The 19,023-nt window shown below is 40.5% G+C and overlaps 1 protein-coding gene across 1 annotated transcript in view; it reads right to left on the reverse strand.

Moving 5' to 3' along the window:
- Positions 1-19,023, reverse strand: part of LOC122790655 (exonuclease mut-7 homolog) — a gene marked incomplete in the record, with an annotated part of 2,442,473 nt that overhangs the window by 727,652 nt on the left and 1,695,798 nt on the right. Inside the window, 1 exon segment of the mRNA XM_044058180.1 lies at positions 17,459-17,672. Coding sequence (XP_043914115.1) covers positions 17,459-17,672 — 214 coding nt within the window.

Raw genomic sequence — 19,023 nt, forward strand, 5'->3', positions numbered from 1 at the left:
CTTTATATGATTCAATATGCCTGACCAAGGCATTGGTGTTTCTCATGTGCTTGATGTCTAGCACATGCTCCTTAATTCTATCCCTAAATGCCCTACTAGTCTTACCTATATAAAATGCAGGACAACAACAGCATTTAGCTAAATAAACCACATTATTAGTATAGCAATCAAAGTGGCAATAAAGATTAATATATGAATTGGCTACAAATGTTTGAGAACCAGTAGGCATAATATATCTGCACGTGCCACATCTACCACACTTAAAGTTAACGTTAGGCCTGTTGTTACTGATGGAATGGTCACCCCTCCAGTTACCCCTTTCAAATAATTGTTTAAAAGACTCCCTTTTCTAAAAACACACAGTGGGGGCATTTTCAATTTATCCCAAACAAAGTTGTCAAGCTTAAGTAACCTCCAATTATTACGTACAATATGGATGATATGTTTAGTGTCAAAGGAATAAGTTGTGATAAAGTATATTGGTGAACAACTACCCTCAACAATAGCCGTACCATGAGTGTGTACATTGTTAGTTGACACACTTAATCGCACACATCCAGAATTATATATACTTGATATGCCAATGTTGTTGCTCGTCATTGATTCATCTTCTATCATTGAAGTTAAAAGGGCTTTATATATACCATCATGTCTTTTCCTTGTCAAAAGGCCACACAGACACAGTACAATAAACACAGGGTGTTACAAGCAAACAAAACCTACCTGCATTAATTTAATTTTTCACTTTAACCTCAGAGTCACAGTTCACTGAACACATGGCTTACAATTAAAGTAATCAAAAGTGTTGTCTGGAACCTGTCCTGCGTACTGAATTAAGTGAGCATACCCTGAAGTAGAAGAAATTACAGAGGGATACAGTACCACAGTATAATAAAGTCAGTTAAAAAAAGGCAAATGGATACCAAACAAAGAAAACTGACTTGTAAAATGGATGCACAATTCTGCAATGAATAAGGATAGAGAAAATTTACATTTCACAGGAACATGTGCATTTAATTGAAGGTCCTGATATGCACCCAATAACTATTTTAGATAATATGCCAATGGTAAATAAATTAAAAACACAGTGTAATGAAATAAAAATGAGGCACTGTACATTTCCCACATATCTGTTGAACACAGACGAATTTAAGAAATGGGCAGTGGAAATTATTCTGGAGTTATTACAGAAGATAGAAACTTCTGAAAATATAGTTAGGGAGAGGGATAAAATTAAGTGGAATTTAAAAACAGGGTGGAAATAAAAGAAAGAAAGATATGGTTAATCAGTAACAAGAATTATTTAGAGGGACTGACAAAGTATTGCAAAACAGGGGGGATCTCACAGAACAAGAAGAGGAGCAACTGTAGAATGCTAAACAGAAAATAAGGGATTACCTTGATAACATGCATGAGTTTAGAAAGATTGCTGTTAAGCAACTGTTTTTTTTAATAACTCTAGAGCACTAAAACTTTTACCACAATGACAAAGGCAACAGAAAGTAGAAAGGGTTGTAACTAAGCATAGGGAGCCTATAACAAGGAAGGTAACACGGGATCCTTTAGAAGTATTAGAAATATGATGGAAATTCTACAAAAGTCCGTATAAAGCAGAGAAATATGGAAATCAAGAAAAGGTACAAATGGAAATGGTTATGGAAGAATTAAATATGCCAAGGTTAGAGGTAGAGGCGGATCAGTTACTAATAGTTAAGATAGAAGGAGATGAGATAAAAATGGTGATGCATAACCAATCTACAGGAAAGTCCCCAGGAATAGATGGTACTCCTCTGGAAGTTCGGAAGCTAGGAGGGGAAAAATGATAAATGTCTGGAAGGTTTTGTTGAACAGTATTTTAAGAGGAGGAGATGTACAACATGAAAGCGGTAGTAGCTGTAATACCTAAAGAGGGTAAATATCCAGCTTCATACAGGCCCATTTCAATACCAAATCATGATTTTTAAAGTGTTTATGTCTAAAAGAATGGCAAATGTGATGCCAAAATTGATGGATATGGATTGATGTGGTTTTCTCAAGGGGAGGCAAACATTTGAAAACATTAACAGAACAGTGATGATCCAGAGGAAAGTAGAATGTAAACTGTTGTTGGTGGGTCTTGATGCAGAGAAAGCATCTGACAGAGTAATCTGTGATTTTATGAGCAGAGCAATGGAAGAATTTGCATTCCCTGATAAAATTATAAGGTTGATTAGAAGGGTATATGAGAGGTCGGAGGCGAAAATTAAAGTGGATGGGGTCCTCTCTGATGATCTCTGCTTCAGCAGAGGAACCAGGCAGGGGTTAAAGTGGATGGGGTCCTCTCTGATGATCTCTGCTTCAGCAGAGGAACCAGGCAGGGGTGTCCTTTCTCCCTTTTGTTATTTGCATTTATATTTAGAAACATTGGCAAAGAAAATAAGGAACTCAAATTCAAGGCTATAATTGGTATGGTACTCAAGACAAGCTGGCTCTATTTGCAGATGACATTATTTTATACCTGACAAAACCAGAAAGAGACATTACAGTGCTGTGTACATAATGAGACAGTTTCAATCCTTTTCAAGATACAAAATTAATGAAGATGCTAAAACAAAAGCAGTAGAGGTAAATTATTTACCCATATACAAATTGCTTTAGCAATATCCATACTTATAGGGACATGATAAAATTAAGTATTTAGGAGTATGGATTAAAAATACTAGCGTGGCAGCTAAGGATATGTGGGAAGAGACTACACAAAAGATGATACAAAAACTGAGAAAATGGAAGCTACGTTATATGGATATTGACAGTAAGGTGCAAGCAGTTAAAATGTTTTTAGTCCCTTTAGTCGCCTCACAGTTAGATGTTGCCCATTTGATTCTCAGTTAGAGCGTCTTCTGTTTAGCGACATGCGTGAATGGACGTTCCTTCGTTGAAGGTTGTGCGTTAGGGCCCGGCAAGCCAGTACGAAAATCTACTGCCAATCATTAGCAGACCGGAGTTCCACTGTGGCGACCCCTAACCGGGAAAAGCCGAAAGACACAAACAAAAGTCTTATACACAGGTCAGGCATATTTTTATCAAACAGAAGAGAATTGTGGATACCAATTACTAGAGAGGTGAAAGATTTTATCTGGGAGGGGAAGATGGCAAGAGTCACATAGAATATGCTTATTCTTCCAATAGAACAGGGCGGATTAGGATTACCCGAGTTGAAGGGGTATTTCAAAGCACAGTTAAGACTCTAATACACAGCACAAGAAGAAAACTAATTCAAAGTGGAAAGAGATGATGATGAAAGAGGGGGAAAACTCAAGTAAAAGGGAAAGACTGGGAGTTTGGATGCAGACTTTAAGAAGAACAATAATCATACAGAATATTATATTCATACAGTAGCAAAAGGTCTTCTAAGAACTAAGTGACCACGGGAATGGAGAAAGGCGATTCTGCCAATAGGGATGACTGCAATTAAAGATACAGACAATAGGCAAGAGGGGGCAGGACGCGGGAATATACTGGAGAAAACTGGCAAAGGAACCAAGGTATTGGGAGCAAATAACTAGAGAAGGAAAGGTAACAGAATGTTAAGATGCCAAGAATTTATTTGGACTGCAGGTTAGAAACTGGCTTCCATTTCAAGGCTTGATATCAGGGTTTACACAAAGAGAAAGAAACAGGTGGGGTCCTAAACGAAAGACTAGCATTTTTAGAGTTTTTAGTAGAATCTAGAATAAATGATGCCGTTAAGAAAGGAATAATTAGTAAAGCATAAAAAATATTGGATGAGAACTACAAGACTCAATCAGAGGTTAGGAAGGCTTGGGAAAAGAGATTGGATAAGCAATTCACAAAGAAACAATGGGGGGATATATGCAAGTACATCCCAGGTTATTGTTCCACAGGATGTAACACCAGCAGCAAGACCTAAAATTGTGTCAGGTGCCAGGGGGATTAGTTTATTGACTGGTAAATTAGGAAATAGTGCGTCTCAAACATCCCCATCGATTTTTTAGCCGAAGCTCTCCCAATTTGCAAAGAGAAGCAGATAAGACACTCACAGAGCCGCAAGAAAAGGCTGTGTTTGAACTTGGCTGTAGAAGACAACTGAAAGGGACCTGCTACTCGCAGCCACAAACAGGTGAACTGATATTTAACCTGTCTAACCTTCAGTTGACTGATGAACAATGTAGTGTATTGAACAAAGGACTTTCCTTTGTTCCTGCAACCAGAAGCATTTTAATAGATACTATTTTAGAACTTAGAATGTTTACAAGAAATATTATGTTTCCATTTAAGAATGAAACGTTTAAAGTTTAAAAAAAAACAAGCTTGTTTACACCTGAGAATAAACCAGCCCTAGAAGCATTTATTAATGTTTGTGAAAATGACCTAAGGTCTTTAGATAACAACAAACAGCATAATAAAGGTATATTTTTAATTTAACTAATGGGGAAATAGAAGCTCTGAATCAGTTGGCCAGGACACAAAGCTTGGTCATTCGACCTGCAGACAAAGGAGGAGGGGTGGTGATCCTGGATAAATCATGATACTTTGATAAGATGCGAAGTATGTTAGATGACATACAGGTCTATGCAAAACTGCAGAAATTTCAAGTTATTGGTATTGAGAAGAGACTGAATTTCTTTTTATATGACCTTCTTATGACACATCAGATCAACTATGAGTTGTATACCTATTTCACTGTTGAACATCCTACTATACCTATTACTTATGGTTTCCCTAAAGTACAGACAGATGTAAATGACCCACCCCTCTGGCCAACTGTGTCGAGTAGGGGATGGGTGAATGAGCCGATTTCTATTGAGAAACAGCTTTGCCCCTTCATAGAGAAAAAGTACAGTTTTGTACCTACCATAAATGCAGATGTTCGAGTGTTCACCCTGCTGCAGTCATCACACTTGGGTTATCCTGCCATCAGGCAGTCCCGCAGTCGGCCTGAATTCCAAAGTCTTGGTCCGGCATCAGTTGCTGTCGCTTCTTCCCTGACGTCAGTGCGCCAGGGGTATACAAGAGGCATCCAACGCCATTTTTTTCAGTTTTTCTTGCCCCAGATATCAGGTGCCCCCAATAGGTAGGCAATATATATATATATATATATATATATATATATATAGCTATATAAAAATAAAACAAAACCCTTAGGCACAAGCAAATACACCACAGAGGTAGTATAGGATAGAGTGGTAGAGATAAGTTCAGCTAGTTCAGAGGGGATGGAGGGAGGGTAACCTGGACTGCAGCAGGGTGAACACTCGAACATCTACATTTATGGTAGGTACAAAACTGTACTATGTTCATCGTGTTACCCTGCTGCAGTCATCACACTTGGGTTGAATCGCAAAGCTAAGGATGGGGGTTGGAGTCAGGGTTAGAAGAAGCTAGTAAGCCCTGCAAAACTGCAGTGGCAAAACCAGCTGTAGTCTTAGAGTATAGAGGTAAGTGATAGTGTTTGGTGAAGGTGTGCACTGAACTCCAAGTAGCAGCTTCCAGAATACCCTTGGTTGGCACTCCCCTGAGAAAGGCTGCTGATGTAGTTGTAGCCCTGGTGGAGTGGGACCTAATGTTAGCAGGTACTGGTTTCCCATGATGTATGTAGCAAAAACGTATGCAATGTCCTATCCATTTTCAAATGGTCTGTTTTGACATAGCTTTTCCTTGTGATCCTATAGCATAGGCTACAAAAAGCTGGTCAGTTTTTCTGAAAGCCTTAGTTTTATCCAAGTAGTAACGTAATTGCCTGTGAATGTCCAAAGAGTGCAGGAGTCTTTCTCCTTTGTTCTGGGGATTTGGGAAGAAGGTGGGCAAGTGAATGGTCTGGTTTAGGGCCACACTGGATATCACCTTTGGCATAAAGGAAGGATTCGTTCGTAGAGAGACTCTGTCTTGATGAAAAATGATGAAAGGTTCCACTGCCATTAGTGCCTGTAGCTCTGAGACTCTTCTAGCTGAGGTTATTGCTAGTAGTAGGGCAGTTTTCCATGAAAGAAATTTTAAGTCAGCTGAAAAAGCTGGTTCAAAGGGCGGCAGTGTAAGCTTTTCCAGAACAAAGTTGAGATCCCAAGTAGGTGTTGGAGCTCTCCTTGGCGGTCTTAAGTTCTTAGCCCCTCTGAGGAACTGTCTTAGGAGTGGATGTGAGACTAAAGGATCCGTGCTGTAATGAGCTGAAATTGCTAAGGCGTGGATCTTAATAGATGCAAAGGAAAGACCTTTGTGTAACATCTCAGTTAAATATTGTAGAATCTGAGGGATGTTTGGATCAAGGGGGTTTAGGCCTTTAGCCTGGTTCCAGGCGCAAAATCTTTTCCATTTGTCTGAATAGGTTTTCCTGGTGCTGGGTCTCCTGGCCTCCAGAATGACATCCATAACAGCTTTGGATAAAGGTGTTGGCTGGTTGTTTAGGTAATTTGCAATGCAGCCAGGTTTAAAGTCTTGAGCTGGCTGTGTAGAATCTGATGGTAAATAAGATAAAAGATAATCCACAGACAGGAAGAACCGAACCAAAAAGCACAAAGTGCAGCTTTATTGAACAACAAACAGGTCAATAAATCAAGCGCTTTTGCCAGACAAATACCTGGCTTTCTCAAGATAAAAAGTAGTGTGACTGAAAAGTTTAAATACTTAAACATCATTAGATGCTTAAGTATTTAAACTTTTCAGTCACACTACTTTTTATCTTGAGAAAGCCAGGTATTTGTCTGGCGAAAGCACTTGATTTATTGACCTGTTTGTTGTTCAATAAAGCTGCACTTTGTGCTTTTTGGTTCGGTTCTTCCTGTCTGTGGATTATCTTTTATCTTATTTGCCTTGGTTTCTTGGAAGTTAGAATCTGATGGTCTCGCTGGGTGAGCAGGTGAGGAATTTGTGGCAAAATCCATGGTGGGCCGTGGGCCATGTTCCTTAAAATTGGGTACCAATGCTGGCGTGGCCAGTCTGGTGCAACGAGTATCATTTGTGGCCTCTCTAATCTTTCAGCAGTACCTTTGCTAGAAGAGGTAGTGGAGGGAAGGCATACACTGTTAATGTTTTCCAACTGAATGAGAGGGCATCCACTTTCCAAACTAGTGGATGGAAGGTCCTTGTGCAAAATTTTTGAAGTTGGTGGTTGTGGGGGCTTGCAAACATATCCATGTCTGGGCGTCCCCATTTTTGAGTTATCAATTCAAATACTTGTGGATCTAGTTTCCATTCATGTGGATCCATGATGTTTCTGCTTAGGTTGTCTGCCAATGTGTTTTTCTTTCCTGGCAAGAATTGTGCTTGTAATAGAACCTGGTAAGACAGTGCAGTGTTCCACAAGGTCATTGCTTGCCTGCATAGAGGGTAGGAGTGTGTGCCCCCTTGCTTATGTACCACATGACTGTGGTATTGTCCGTCTTTATTATTAGTTGTCCTGGGTGTAGAAGGTCCTTGAAAGCTGTTAGGGCATTCTGTACTGCTAGCATTTCTTTTTGATTGATATGCAGATGCCTCTGATCTGTAGTCCATTTGCCCTGAATGCACTGCCCTGTCATGTGTGCTCCCCAGGCATAGTCCGATGCATCTGTTGTCATAAGTTTGCCTGGCTGTGGGTAAGGAGAAAGGCTGAACCTTGTTGAGGTGACATGCCTGTGCCCACCATAGAAACTCCTGTTGAAGGCAGGGAATGAGTGGTATCAGTTTCCAAGCTGTGGCTGTGCTGAGTCCATACACTTTTCAGGTACCATTGTAATTTCCTCATATGCAGTTTTGCAAATGGTATTAGTAGTATGCAAGATGCCATGAATCCCAAGGCCTGCAGAATTTTTCTTGCAGGGAGTTGGGTCTTTGTTGCCATTATTTTGAAATATTGAAACAGCTGTCGTTGCTTGTCTGGCATGAGATAAGCCATCTGGGCCATTGTATTCAAGCTGGCACCTAGGAATATTATGTTTTGTGAGGGCACTAGTTTTGATTTCTTTTTGTTTACTGTGTACCCTAAGCAACTTAGAAGGTGTTTGACAAATGCCAGATGCTTTAAAAGAATGTCTTTGCTTTCTGCTTGAATAAGGCAGTCGTCCAGGTATGGGTATATTTGAATTCCTCTTTGTCTGCAGTATGCAATTACTGGTGCCAGGCATTTTGTGAAGACCCTGGGCGCAGTAGATAAGCCAAAGGGCAGTGCAGAGAATTGATAATGCGTTGAACCTGCAATGAAGCGGAGGTATCTTCTGCAATTTTGTCTGATAGGGACATGCAGTTATGCCTCCTTGAGGTCCAAAGTGACTAGCCAAGCATTCTTGCTCAGCATGGGAAGAAGCTGCTGTAATGTTAGCATCTTGAATTTTGGTACCTGCAGATAGGTGTTCAGAATGGAAAGATCCAGAATGGGTCTCCATGCTTTGCCCTTTCTTGGGACTAGGAAGAGTCTTGAGTAAAATCCTTGACCTTGCTCCTGTGTAGGTACCTGTTGAATGGCTCTCATGTTCATGAGAGCTGTAATTTGTTTTTGTGCCTCTGCCCATTGATTTGGTGGCAGGTTTGGCATTTCTTTGATCCTTGGTAAGGTATGAAAGTGGAATCTGTATCCTTGAGAGACAATGTTTAGAACCCATTTGTCTTTTGTGATGATGTGCCAGTTGTCTGCAAAAAATGCTAGTTTTCCTCCCAAGGGAGTTGCCAGGAGAGATTGGCTTGGTAGTTTGAGGATAGAGTCATTGTGTTTGTCTTCTGCTAGCTTGGGGCCTGTCTTCTCCTCCTTTCTAGGAAGCAGAACCCCATTGGCGAAGTTTGTAAGGGCCCTGTGACTGACCTCTGCCCCTTGGGCATCTCTATTTGCCCCTGTGTGATCTGTCTAAAGCTGGAAAGGACCAGTTTTTTGTTGGCCAATTTCTGCTGAAACGAGGGGGTTGTACCTGCAAAAAATCCTTGACCGTTTGCATAGACTTTGCCTTATCCTCCATTTTCTTTAAAACCTCTTCCGCCTTGACACCAAATAATACATCCTGCTGTAAAGGTGCATCCAATAATTTTGCTTTAACATGGTCAGGGAGGGTTTGTTCTTTTAACCAAACATGTCTGCGTATGACAGAGCCAGTAACAGCTGCTCTACAAGAAGTTTCCAATGAATCAAATCCGCATTGTAAAGTATGTTTGCCCACCTGTTCAGCTGCATTCAGCAGATCCTGCATTTCCTTGAATTCAGGCAGTTCTGAATGTGTGCTCCTTTTTTGTTTTAACTGAGACATTAGGAATTGTTGATATTTCAACATGCGAAACTGGCAATTTAATGCTCTCATAGCCAGAGTAGCAGAGGTGTATATTTTCTTTCCCCATCTATCTAGGGCTCTGGAATCCCTTTCAGAGGGCACAGGATTTTTAGCCAAAGAAGCTTTTGCTCCCTTAGGACCCTGGGAAATTGTTTCTGGGTCAGCTACAGGGCCTTTTATAAAGGAATTTGTGTGAGTCAGGTACTCTGTAGTATCTGTCTGCTTTGGCTGGAGCAGGAGGAACAGAGTCTGGATTTAAGCTAGACTCCAAGTAAACATCATCCACAATACCTAGAACAGGAGGGATAGCAAGAGGTCTGTGCTGGGGTAGTAAAAGTAACTCTCAGAACCTTTTCTTAGAATCTGAGTAATCCTGGCCTTCCCAGTGGAAATGTTCCCTCATGGTATGTAAAGTTTCCCCAAAGGAGTAGTCTTCAGGGGGAGATGCTGAGGGAATAGACTCTTCAGCATCAGAATCTTCATAAGGTGGAAAAGTGTAATCCTGTTCCTCAGAAGAATCTGAGGAGAAAGAAACCTGGTCAGAGGATGCATAATCCTCCTGTCTTGGTCTTTTATCAGGAGGGGGATGGGAATCCCTGATAAGTGTAATCAAATCTTCAGCCATCTTAAGCATCTGTTTCTTAGACATGAGGCCTTGAACTGTAGACTGATGTACAGTTTTCTTTGGTTTTAAAGGAGTTTTAAGTTTAGCATAAGATTTAATGGTGAGAGTAGTCGGTCTGAAGACACCTTCTGAAACCGAAGGTGTTTCCGTTGCACCGGTGTCTAGTTCTGCTCCGGTGTCGGTAGATGGCTGCATCGGCCTAGTAGACTCCGCATGGGAATCCACAGCTGTCTGGGGTTCCAGATCTGTGGTCGTCAGGGGCTGCATAGGCGCCTCACTGAAAACCGGAAAACTGGCGGCAAGCCCAGCTGAGGCCTCGGTGTCTGGATTATTCCTAGGCTGCCTGTCCTTATCCTTGCGTTTTTTATGAATGGCGGTCGTCGGCTGCTCCGACAGCATGATATAATTAAATTTCCTACCAAAGTAATGCCGTGTGAAGTCAAAACGGCGTTTGATAGTTCGTTTATTAAACCTAGAGCAAAACCGACAACCTGTGACGTCGTGGTCTGGGCCTAGACAAGGAATACAATAGGAATGGAAAATGGAAGTCCTTATGAGGTATTTGCTTCCCACAAGAAATGCAATTGTTAACTTTTTCTGACATCGGGCTGAGGCAAGAAAATGTTCCCCAATGGGGTACTTAGCTTTACTGAAGACTTCGGACTGAAATTCAAATCGAAAATCTCAGGTGTTGGCCGACCGGCACTTGCGAACTGCTTCTGCTTCGGCACCGCGCGGCAAGAAAGACTGAAGAAAATGGCATTGGATGCCTCTTGTATACCCCTGGCGCACTGACGTCAGGGAAGAAGCGACAGCAACCGACGCCGGACCAAGACTTTGGAATTCGGGCCGACTGCGGGACCACCTGACAGCAGGATAACCCAAGTGTGATGACTGCAGCAGGGTAACACGATGAACATCTGATATAGTGCTAAGAGATACTCAGCACTTTCTTCAGGATCTGTATACTTGGTCAACTAGTTATCATAATGTACATGGTCTTATTTGTTACCATGGACGTTAACTCACTATTTACCATTATCTCCAATGAAGAAGGGGTAGATAGAGTCAGGTCATTCTTAGTCCTGGAAGGAACAGTCCCTAATTCTAAGATACAGATGTTATGTACTCTCCTTGAATTGGTTCTGGAGAACAATGTATTCATGTTCAAGACAGATTACTTCCTACAAAAGTTAGCAGTAGTGATGGGGACAGCTTGTGCCAGCACTTATGCCAATACAGTGTTGGTACACTGGGAGAAATAATCAGTGCTTGTTAATGACCATTTCAAATCTTATGTTAAGTTCTACAAACGTTTTGTAGATTACCTATTTTTTTGTATGGCACGGTCCGAGTGAGCTGCTTTCTGAGTTTAAGAAGTGCTAAGAAAGTAAGACATCCTCTCTTAGATTCACTATGCATGATTCATACACTAGCGTAGATTATTTAGATACTACCATTAGTAAGAGTGAACTTGTACATTTATCTACTAGTGTGTACAAAACAATCTACTACATAATACTAGCATGCATCCAAGGTATGTGCAGCACAATTTAATTAAGAATCAAGTAATGAGATGTATGAGGTTACGTACAGAGAAGAAGGACCTAGAGGTTGGACTAGATAAGCTTCAGCTTGATTTGTTGGACAGAGGCTATAGGATAGGTGACATAGAGAGGGCTATAGCATATACAAAGAGTAGTGACTGTGTTAACACACAACCTTATTTTTCAGAAAGACGAGAACAGTTAACAACTAAAGGTCAAGAAAATCGATGGAGAATACTCACCTACTCTAGTGATGTAAGTAGGATATGCAACATTGTGAAAAGAAATTGGCCCTCCCTACTGATGGACCCAGAGGTGTGTAAGGCGGTGGGGCACACAATTCCACTTCACTTTCAAGAATAGCAAGTCCTTAAAACACAGGTTATGTTATAAACCAACACAGGTCCCTTTGCTTGTTTTAGAACGTAAGGGCACATTTGCATGTAGATGATCTAGAATTTGCTAATATGTATGGTCTTCAAGTGTTGTAAGGCACCCCAGAACACTGTGTCAACTGGAATTTTCTTTTTATGGTGATTGTCTGACTAAGAATATTATCTACCTGGCAAAATGCTGCTCCTGTGATGGTTTCTATATTGGAAAGAGTAACATAACTTTAAAAGAAAGGGTGATGGAAAATTTAAATGATATTCGTAATTTAAAATTGACTAATGCATTAGCTAAACATGTACAAGAAGCAGGTGATTCCCAGTGTTTTAAGTTTTCGGTTTTACAAATTGTTTATGCACGTTCAAGGCAGGGTGATCTGACCAACAACACTGAATATGCAGAACTAAGATGGATTACTGACTTCAGAGCTAACATGCACCCTGGTTTAAACAGTGCTGTTTCTTTAAAACCAGTACTGAAGAAGAAAAGCTTATTACACTAATTATCTAATTGGTTTTATCTGTGATTGGTTCAAGTGCTGTATTTAAGGCTTGTATCCTTTTGTTTGTAGTATGATCTGAAGAAGTGGATGACCGCGAAGCGTTTACCATTTTTTGTTTTAATTAAGAGTTTTGTATTCCTCAGCCTCTGGATATCTTCTTGTTACATAACTTACTTTGGATTTAATCCAGGTTCCATTACACATTTTTTGGGGACACACACACACAAATATATATATATATATATATATATATATATATATATATATATATATATATATATATACACACATATATATATATGCAAGTCTTCCAAATATTCAAAGAAAATCTAGAATATTTAGTATCTTTGCCTGGAAGTGTCTACATAGGTATTTTATACCCCAAACAGACTCCAAAGAACTTTTGCTGAGGAAGACAGCAAATGTTGGAGGTGTGATGGGGAAGAAAGAGGTAACTGGGAACATATTTCCATATTTCCTGGGAGTGTAATGAGCCGGCAGACTTTAAAGATTCCCTGCAGATTTGTCTGTCAGAGATGCTGGAAGAGCAAACTGGAGTAACTAGGGAAATTACTTTTTTTGAGCTATGATATAGAATCAGAATTGCCCAGACAAAGTAAGGCTTTGCCGAGTCTAATTGTGATGGTTGCCAAAAAAGCAATTACTAGAAAATGTAAATCAAATTCTAAACCGACTTTACTAGAAGTAGCAAAGACAGTAACAAAGATAAAACAACTGTAACTGGGATCTTTAAAAAAGGGTAGGAGCAAATTACACAGGAGAAATGGGAAATGTGGGATCGATACATGCAGAGGAGCAATAAGGTTTAAAAGAAGGCAGGACTTGAATGAGCTATGTAATGGTTGACTGAAAATGACTGGATATAATATTTACAGCTGCAGTTGTGTCAGCACGGTTTATGTTTGCAACTGAGATTGTGTTGCTATAGTTTATTTTCATTTATATAAATGTATGATTGCCTATGTCATACATAATGATTCAATAAAGCTGTTTCTGGTTTAAAAATTAAATAATTCACATTAAAAAATTTATGCTGGCAGGAATTGTGCTATTGTTGGCCAAAGGAGGAGAGGAGGTGGAAGGCATGGCCGAAGGCAGGAAGAGAGGAGAAAGGCTAGGACTGTGGTAGTGAGGGTTGGAACTTTGAATGTTGGCAGCATGACTGGTATAGGGAGAGGGCTAGCTGATAAGATGGACAGAAGAAAGGTTGGTATATTGTGTGCGCAAGAGACCAGATGGAAGGGGAGTAAGGCTAGGTGTATCGGAGGTGGGTTCAAATTGTTATATCATGGTGTGGATGGGAGGAGAAATGGCATAGGAGTTATTCTGAAGGAAAGGTATGCTAAGAGTGCTTTGGAGGTGAAGATTGTCGGACAGAATGATGTTTATGAAGCTAGAAATTGATGGTGTAATGATGAATGTTGTTAGTGCATATGCTCCACAAGTTGGGTGTGCAATGGATGAGAAAGAAAAATTTTGGGGTGAATTGGATGAATTGGTGATGACTGTACCCAAGGGTGAGAGAGAGTGGTGATTGGAGCAGATTTCAATGGGCATATTGGTGAAGGGAACAGAGGGGATAATGAAGTGATGGGTAGGTATGGTGTTAAAACAAAGGAATGCAGAAGGTCAGATGGTAGTGGATTTTGCAAAAAGGATGGACATGGCTGTGGTGAATACGTATTTTAGCAAGAGGGAGGAGCATAGGGTGACATACAGGAGTGGAGGAAGATGCACACAGGTGGATTATATCTTATGTAGGAGGGCCAGTCTGAAGGAGATTGGAGACTGTAAAGTGGCGAGCGGAGAAAGTGTAGTTAAGCAGCATAGGATGGTGGTTTGTAGGATGACGTTGGTGATCAAGAAGTGGAGAAGGAGTGTGAGGGCAGCACCAAGGATCAAATGGTGGAAATTGAAAAAGGGTAATTGTGAGGTGGAGTTCAGGGATGAGTTAAGACAGGCACTGGGTGGCAGTAAAGAGTTACCAAATAGCTGGGTAACTACAGCAGAGCTAGTAAAGGAGACAGCTAGAAAGGTGCTTGGTATCACATCGGGACAGAGGAAGGACGACAAGGAGACACGGTGGTGGAATGAGGAAGTACAGGAGAGTATACAGGCAAAGAGGTTGGCAAAGAAGAAGTGGGATTGTCAGAGAGAAGAAGAAAGTAGACAGGAGTATAAGGAGATGAGGTGCATGGCAAAGAGAGAGGTGGCGAAGTCTAAGGATAAGGCATATGAAGAGTTGTATGAAAGGTTGGACACTAAGGAGGGAGAAAAGGACCTGTATCGATTGGCTAGACAGAGGGACTGAGCTAGGAAAGATGTGCAGCAGGTAAAGGTGATAAAGTATAATGAGGGAAACATACTCAAGTGAGGAGAGTGTGTTGAGGAGATGGAAAGAGTACTTTGAGGGGTTGATGAATGAAGAGAATGAGAGGGAGAGAAGGTTGGATGATGTAGGGATAGTGAATCATGAAGTACAATGGATTAGCAAGGAGGAAGTAAGGATAGCTATGAAGAGAATGAAGAATGGAAAGGCTGTTGGCCCAGATGACATACCTGTGGAAGCATGGAGGTGTTTAGGTGAAATGGCAGTGGAGGTTTTAACCAGATTGTTTAATGAAATCTTAGAAAGTGAGAGCATGCCTGAGGAATGGAGAAAGTGTTTTAGTACCGATTTTTAAGAATAAGTGTGATGTGCAAAGCTGTAGTAACTACAGAGGGATTAAACTGATCAGTCACAGCATGAAGTTATGGGAAAGAGTAGTGGAAGATAGGTTAAGAAGGGAAGTGATGATTTGTGACCAGCAGTATGGTTTCATGCCGGGAAAGAGCACTACAGATGCGATGTTTGCTCTGAGAGTGTTGATGGAGAAATACAGAGAATGTCAGGAGGAGTTGCATTGTGTTTTCGTAGACTTAGAGAAAGCATATGACAGGGTGCCTAGACAGGAGTTGTGGTATTGTATGAGGAAGTCAGGAGTGTCAGAGAAGTATGTAAGAGTGGTACAGAATATGTATGAGGGTAGTGTGACAGTGGTGAGGTCTGCGGTGGGAGTGATGGATGCGTTTAAGGTGGAGGTGGGGTTACATCAAGGATCAGCTCTGAGCCCTTTCTTATTTGCAATGGTGATGGACAGGTTGACAGACGAGATCAGACAGGAGTCCTCATGGACTATGATTGTTTGCAGATGACATTGTGATCTGTACTGAGAGTAGGAAACAGGTGGAGGAGACCCTGGAGAGATGGAGATATGCTCTAGAGAGAAGAGGAATGAAGGTCAGCAGGACTAAGACAGAATATATGTGTGTGAATGAGAGGGAGGATAGAGGAATGGTGAGGATGCAAGGAGTAGAGGTGGCGAAGGTGGACGAGTGTAAATACTTGGGGTCAATAGTTCAGAGTAACGGTGAGTGTGGAAGAGAGGTGAAGAAGAGAGTACAGGCAGGATGGAGTGGGTGGAAAAGAGTGTCAGGAGTGATTTGTGACAGACGAGTAAGCCTAAGATAAGGTTTATGGATGTGGTAAGAGAGGACATGCAGGTGGTTGGTGTGACAGAGCAAGATGCAGAGGACAGGAAGAAATGGAAACAGGTGATCCACTGTGGCGACCCTTAACGGGAACAGCTGAAAGAAGATGATGATGATGAAAACATTTATAAAAATAAAACACTAAGGGGGAATGAAGAATAGAAGACTACTAAGGTAGAAGTTAAACAAATCAAAACTGAAGTTATGGAATACCTGTGACGTAAAGGATTTAGTGCAGAAAGTCTAACATAGGTTATATGTCACAGCATGATGGAAGAGCGAGTCCCCCATTAAGGGGAAACAGTTAGAACAGGAGACATTTGAAGAAGTACGGATATGGGAAAGAAAATGAAATTTTATATGATACAATATTTATGGAAAGAAGAAAGCAAAACTAATCAACCCAAAAAAGCAACACCAATGAAATTTGAAGAAAAATACATCCAACTGCACCCACATATAGAAAATTTCACAATATAAAAAAATAAGAAAACAGCCACTGCAACCCTGATGTTTACCACTTGCAAGAAATGCTCATTCCCCATTTCCCACCACACACTGCCATCTCTCAAATACAAGGTATTAATTGACTGCAGGAAGCAACCCCCCCTCCCCGCACCATGGACAAGTGGGCACAAATATTTTCTACAAATTGTAGTCATTTTTTAAACTAAAGTGCAACAAACTTTGCAATTTTATCCCCTGATCTATATACACAGATATCTGCCTTACACTGGTTATTAATCACATATTTTATCTGCTGTACCTTAACAGTTACTAATCATTAAGTATCTTACAGCTGCTGCTGTCCTAATGGAAACCTCCTTTCAAATGGGCTTCACACAACAAAAATGTGAAAAAGAAAAGAAAAACATTACCAAGTACCAGATCTGGAGAATTTCTTTGCAAGGTGGCAGGTATATAAGACTAAAGGAAAACAGACTTTTGAATAAAGTTACACCAAATAAAAAGCTTAAATGAGACAAGTGTTTAATACAATTGCTTTCAAAGCTACAGACCGCAAATATCTGTAATGCAGTCAACAATGCTCAAATGAAGTAAATACTCTACAAGATTGTCTGTTGACAAGGCACCACTAATAAAGTGCACAGCTTGTAAACCAAAATGAAATAATAGGAAAGCATTAATACTAAAACAAGATCTTCATTCTTTCATTTTCAGTGCTCTCTCATTAGCCAGTTCAGTGGTGCAGGGAAATGGAGACTATCATACAGGGAAATGGGTGAAAGGCAGCAAACCAAAATGGACAGGCTTGTCAAATTATCACAGAACATCCCCATATTTAGACTTGTACTCCAAGAGGAAATTTAGAGAATAACCAGCTTACCTACCCAAGTCCTTTGGGATATTTGAGGTAACTGCTGAACCCCATGAAATCCCATACAGATGCAGTGAGGATATGCATATTCAGAAAAAGGCACCCCAGTCTGGAAATGAACTGGAGGAAAACACCTTGAAGTAGACAATGTGCTGCCTTATAAAAGATCTAAGTTCCATAAATTGAAATTGACAAAGGAAGTCCATGATTCTACATACTACAACCTTATCCTGCACACATAGCTGTTTTACAATAAGCATTACAGAACCCCCTTACCTAATTTAGTAATGGAAGAATCAGTGAAAAGCGTCTGAATAAAGCTTGAAAATTCTTCTTGTTGATTTGCCGTCTCCACTTTTTTCAAAAGTTCTGGCAAATCCAGGAGGAACACCTGATCTCTCACAGCCAGCTGCATCAGTGCTACACGCGACTTTCCCAAGACACCAAAAGAAGGCCTCCATTCCATGTCAATTCCAACCACCTGCCCAGGCTGTGTCAAATGGAATTTAAAAAAATTATAATAATTAAATAATCGGAGATAAAAAACAGATCTAGATATTGTAAAAGGATGTGTACAATTTCCTACACGACTACTGCAGCGAATACAAGGAAAAATGGATCAAAACCCAATTTTGAATCTGCACTGAAAATAGCAATGTTGAACAAATGAAAAAAAAATACTGTAGCACTTGAGGCCATGTCCCCACACTCACTTAACTCATCATTACCTCTCTATAGTTGCACAGTACCACCATAAATGTGCATTCATGATACACAACCGCTTATTCTTTGATAAAATCATTTCATATCATAATGTTCAGCAAATACAGCTTGGAAATGACAATTTAAGGAAAATAAATCAAAATGTTACAACAAATCATTTTTACACCTGTCTGGCCTCAAGGGCACAAACTGCATCAGAAGACCTCAGGCAATACCACTATTTATGCAAAGGCACTATCACTCTCCCAAGGTCAGGTAGCATTGTGAAGTTCAAGAAAGCTGTCAAGGGGAAGAAAGTTTCAGGTTAGGCCCATTATGCAGGAATCACGATCGGGACCACTCCTTATGAGCCAGTTCTCACTATCTGAAGAAAAAATGAGGTAAATGGGTGTCCTGGTAAGGAAGAAATGAACCGTAGTATTATTGTTTAACCTGAACTCTTAACATCAGCCACTGGATAGCGGGGACTGGAAGAAGGTAATTAGTACCAATTGAGTTATTCCTCACAAATCAAGTAAGACAATAAGTATATATTTGTTATAAGGAGTTTTCCCTCAAAGAATACATGACTGGGAAAAATCCACACATGTAAAACCATTCCAACCAGTAAGAGCCAGAGAAGGGCCACAAGACATAAGCTCAGATGGTTGAATGCAATGCCAACAAAATGTCAAAGGATGTCTGAAACTCTGAGTCACAGTACAAGTTGTAAATGTTTGATGAAACAGTGAACCAAAGATCAAGTGTCAGCCAAATAAACATCTGAGATGTTTAGAAGATAGAAGTGCCTGCACCTCTGTTGGAGTGGCTTTTAATAGCTGCCAAAAAGCAATGAGACCCATGATGGCAAAATACAATGCAGTCAGCAATCCACTTAAAGAGTTTGCTTACCAAGTGCCAAGCCCTCCCTCCTAAAAGCAAAGGAGATAAAACAGTTGCTCTGTTTCTTGGAACATATGTTCCCTCTCATACTAATTCTGAGTTGGCAATGCATGTCCAGGACACTTTAGTCAAAGGTTTATGCCCCTAAAAAAGAAAACCAGTCTATTCATCTCTTGTTTAAGTGCAATTTAGAAACCAAACCACTTTCAGGAGGAAATGTGGTTTGGTTTAAAAAG

The sequence above is a fragment of the Protopterus annectens genome, chromosome 16.part0 (genome assembly GCF_019279795.1).
Source record: "Protopterus annectens isolate FY-2018-M chromosome 16.part0, PAN1.0, whole genome shotgun sequence".
NCBI lineage: Eukaryota > Metazoa > Chordata > Ceratodontiformes > Protopteridae > Protopterus > Protopterus annectens.